The sequence below is a fragment of the Myotis brandtii genome, unplaced genomic scaffold, assembly GCF_000412655.1.
Source record: "Myotis brandtii unplaced genomic scaffold, ASM41265v1 scaffold868, whole genome shotgun sequence".
NCBI lineage: Eukaryota > Metazoa > Chordata > Mammalia > Chiroptera > Vespertilionidae > Myotis > Myotis brandtii.
Genome location: NW_005371540.1, coordinates 776,472 through 778,936, shown reverse-complemented (window position 1 = coordinate 778,936; position 2,465 = coordinate 776,472). Strand labels below are relative to the sequence as shown.

The 2,465-nt window shown below is 62.2% G+C and overlaps 1 protein-coding gene across 1 annotated transcript in view; it reads right to left on the bottom strand.

Annotated features, from left to right (window-relative positions):
* The window catches only part of DPP6 (dipeptidyl-peptidase 6), a 386,529-nt gene that overhangs the window by 9,468 nt on the left and 374,596 nt on the right, over positions 1 to 2,465 (bottom strand). The window contains exon 22 of the mRNA XM_014532252.1: positions 845 to 899. Coding sequence (XP_014387738.1) covers positions 845 to 899 — 55 coding nt within the window. The remainder of the gene's footprint in view (positions 1 to 844; positions 900 to 2,465) is intronic.

Here is a 2,465-nt window from a genome sequence, read left to right as displayed (position 1 = left end):
GGGCGGGCTGGGAGAGATCAATGGGGGATAAAAGAAATATATGTACTACTTTCAACAATAAAGATTAAAAAAATAAAAGATTGTAATTTGAATATAGTGAGTCCCCCACATTATTGGTGGAAAGATGATGATGTTTGCATGTTTATTCTCTGGCTTGGCTGAAGTTTGATACCCTTTTCAAGTCTAGTCGAGAGCAAGAACATGGAGGCTGGTGCCCAAGGCAATGGCCGGCCGCAGCGGCCAGCAGATGACATTCGGGAAGAGGCACAGCCTTGCACAGGAGGAAGGCCACCCCGATGGGGTGAGCAGGAGAGTGGGTGGAGCACAGAGGATTTCAGGGCCATGAAACCCCTCTGGGTCATCACGCGTCTGTCTCAACCCATAGCATGAGCAGCACCGGGCGTGAGCCCTCACACGGACTGTGGGCTTCGGGTGACACGACCTGTCAGTGGAGGTTCACCACTGGAATAAGGTACCCCCTGGGGGGGTGTTGACAGTGGGGGGGGGCCTCTGCACCTTACTCCCAGTTTAGCTGTGAGCCGAGAACTGCTTCAGAAGATAAAGCCCGCGGAGTGGACTTTTCCCCGAGAGCCCCATGGCCCACTAGGGTCTGCCGAGAGCAGCGTCCCACGGGGTGGCCTGTCCACAGATCCCAGCTGCAGTGGCCCCTCCCCACTCCCAGGACCCCAGAGAGCCCCCAGCTCCACCCTCTCACGTGTACAGAAGTGCTCACAGCTCCAGACCCGAGACTTTCCCGGTGAACCTGACCCCGGCCTTGGGGTGGGGCGTGGAGGTCCCCGCCCTGAATGTCAGGGTTGATCAGGAAAAGGACAGCGCGGCTCACCTGCCCGAACACGGCCACGCGCGTCCTGTCAATGTACGGCTCCTTTAGCATCGTCCTGCGGAGCGGAGAGGAGGCAGGTTAGTCACAGCGTGGTGATGCCGGCATCGCCGGGTCCAGGGCGTGCCTCTGGCCGTCGCGCGTGTGGCAGTCTGTGCATGTGCCACCTCGGGGGGCCTTGTGAGGCCTCTGGAGGGTGTCTGGGTCCCTGGGCTTGCCGGAGCCCTGAGTGCAGAGCCGCCAGGCCCGGGGCTCCAGGCCCCAGGGGTCCCTGCCCTCTGTGTCACCTTCACTCAGACCACGTGACTCCCAACCACCCCAACGCTGGGAGGGGCTCCTGGGTCACCAGAGTCAAAGGGGGCTCCAGCTCTGTGTGCAGGGCTGGGGGTCAGGGCGCTGGGCTCCCCGCACCTGAGGCGTCCTCTGTCCCCAGCTCCTGGGAGGGGGTCCCCGCCTTGTGCTTCCTTTAGTCACTGCTCCTCTATTACCAGTTTGAGTGTTTCTAGCATCCTCCTCGTCCGCTTCCCCTCCTGCCCCTCCACAGCCCCCGCCTGTGCCCAGCATGACCCCAGCCTTTGCTCCCAAAACATTCTGTTTGGAATGGGCATCCCCATTACCTGCTGGCAAAGCCCTGCCTGTCCTTGGGGTGAGGTCTGGCCCCCAGGAGCCCGTCCACTGCCTCCTCTGTCTGGCCCAGCTTGTGCGTCTGAGGCTGTGCCCACGCCAGCTGTTCCCATGACTGCCCCTTCCCTAGCTCAGTGGCTGAGCCTGTGAAGGGACTTTGCGATTGTCACCTGAGGAGGACAGTGCCACATGGGCCTCAGGACGAAAGCAGGATGGGGAGGATGATGCGGGAACCGTGGGACGATCGGGAGCTGGGTGTTGGCCTGGCCTTGTGGTTGCTTAAATGAATGAAAGGGCTCTCTCTCTGATGCATGAAAGCACAGACCTGAACCCTACACAGAGCTTAGCAGAGTTTTCTTGGACTTGAACTATTGGGGCCTCAGCTTCTGAAAAGCCTGCATGCTTATGGTGGCCGTGACTGTGCGGTGACCATGGGTGCGTGGTGGCCGAGGGTGTGCGGTGTCTGTGGCTGTGCGGTGGGGTGTCCGTGGGTGTGTGGTGGCCGTGTGTGTGCGGTGGGGTGTCTGTGGGTGTGTGGTGTCCGTGGGTGCGCGGTGTCCGTGGCTGTGCAGTGGGGTGGCCGTGGGTGCGTGGTGGCCGTGTGTGTGCAGTGGGGTGGCCATGGGTGCGTGGTGGCCACGGGTGTGCAGTGGCCGTGGCTGTGTGGTGGGGTGGCCGTGGGTGTGCAGTGGCCATGGCTGTGCAGTGTCCGTGGCTATGTGGTGGGATGGCCGTGGGTGTGCAGTGGCCATGGCTGTGCGGTGGGGTGGCCGTGGCTGTGTGGTGGCTGTGGGTGTGTGGTGGCTGTGGGTGTGTGGTGGGGTGGCCGTGGCTGTGCGGTTGCCATGGCTGTGTGGTGGCCATGGGTGTGCGGTGTCTGTGGCTGTGCGGTGGGGTGGCCATGCATGTGCAGTGTCCATGGCTGTGCGGTGGGGTGGCCGTGGGTGCATGGTGGCCATGGGTGTGCAGTGGCCATGGCTGTGTGGGGGGCAGGGGCGGG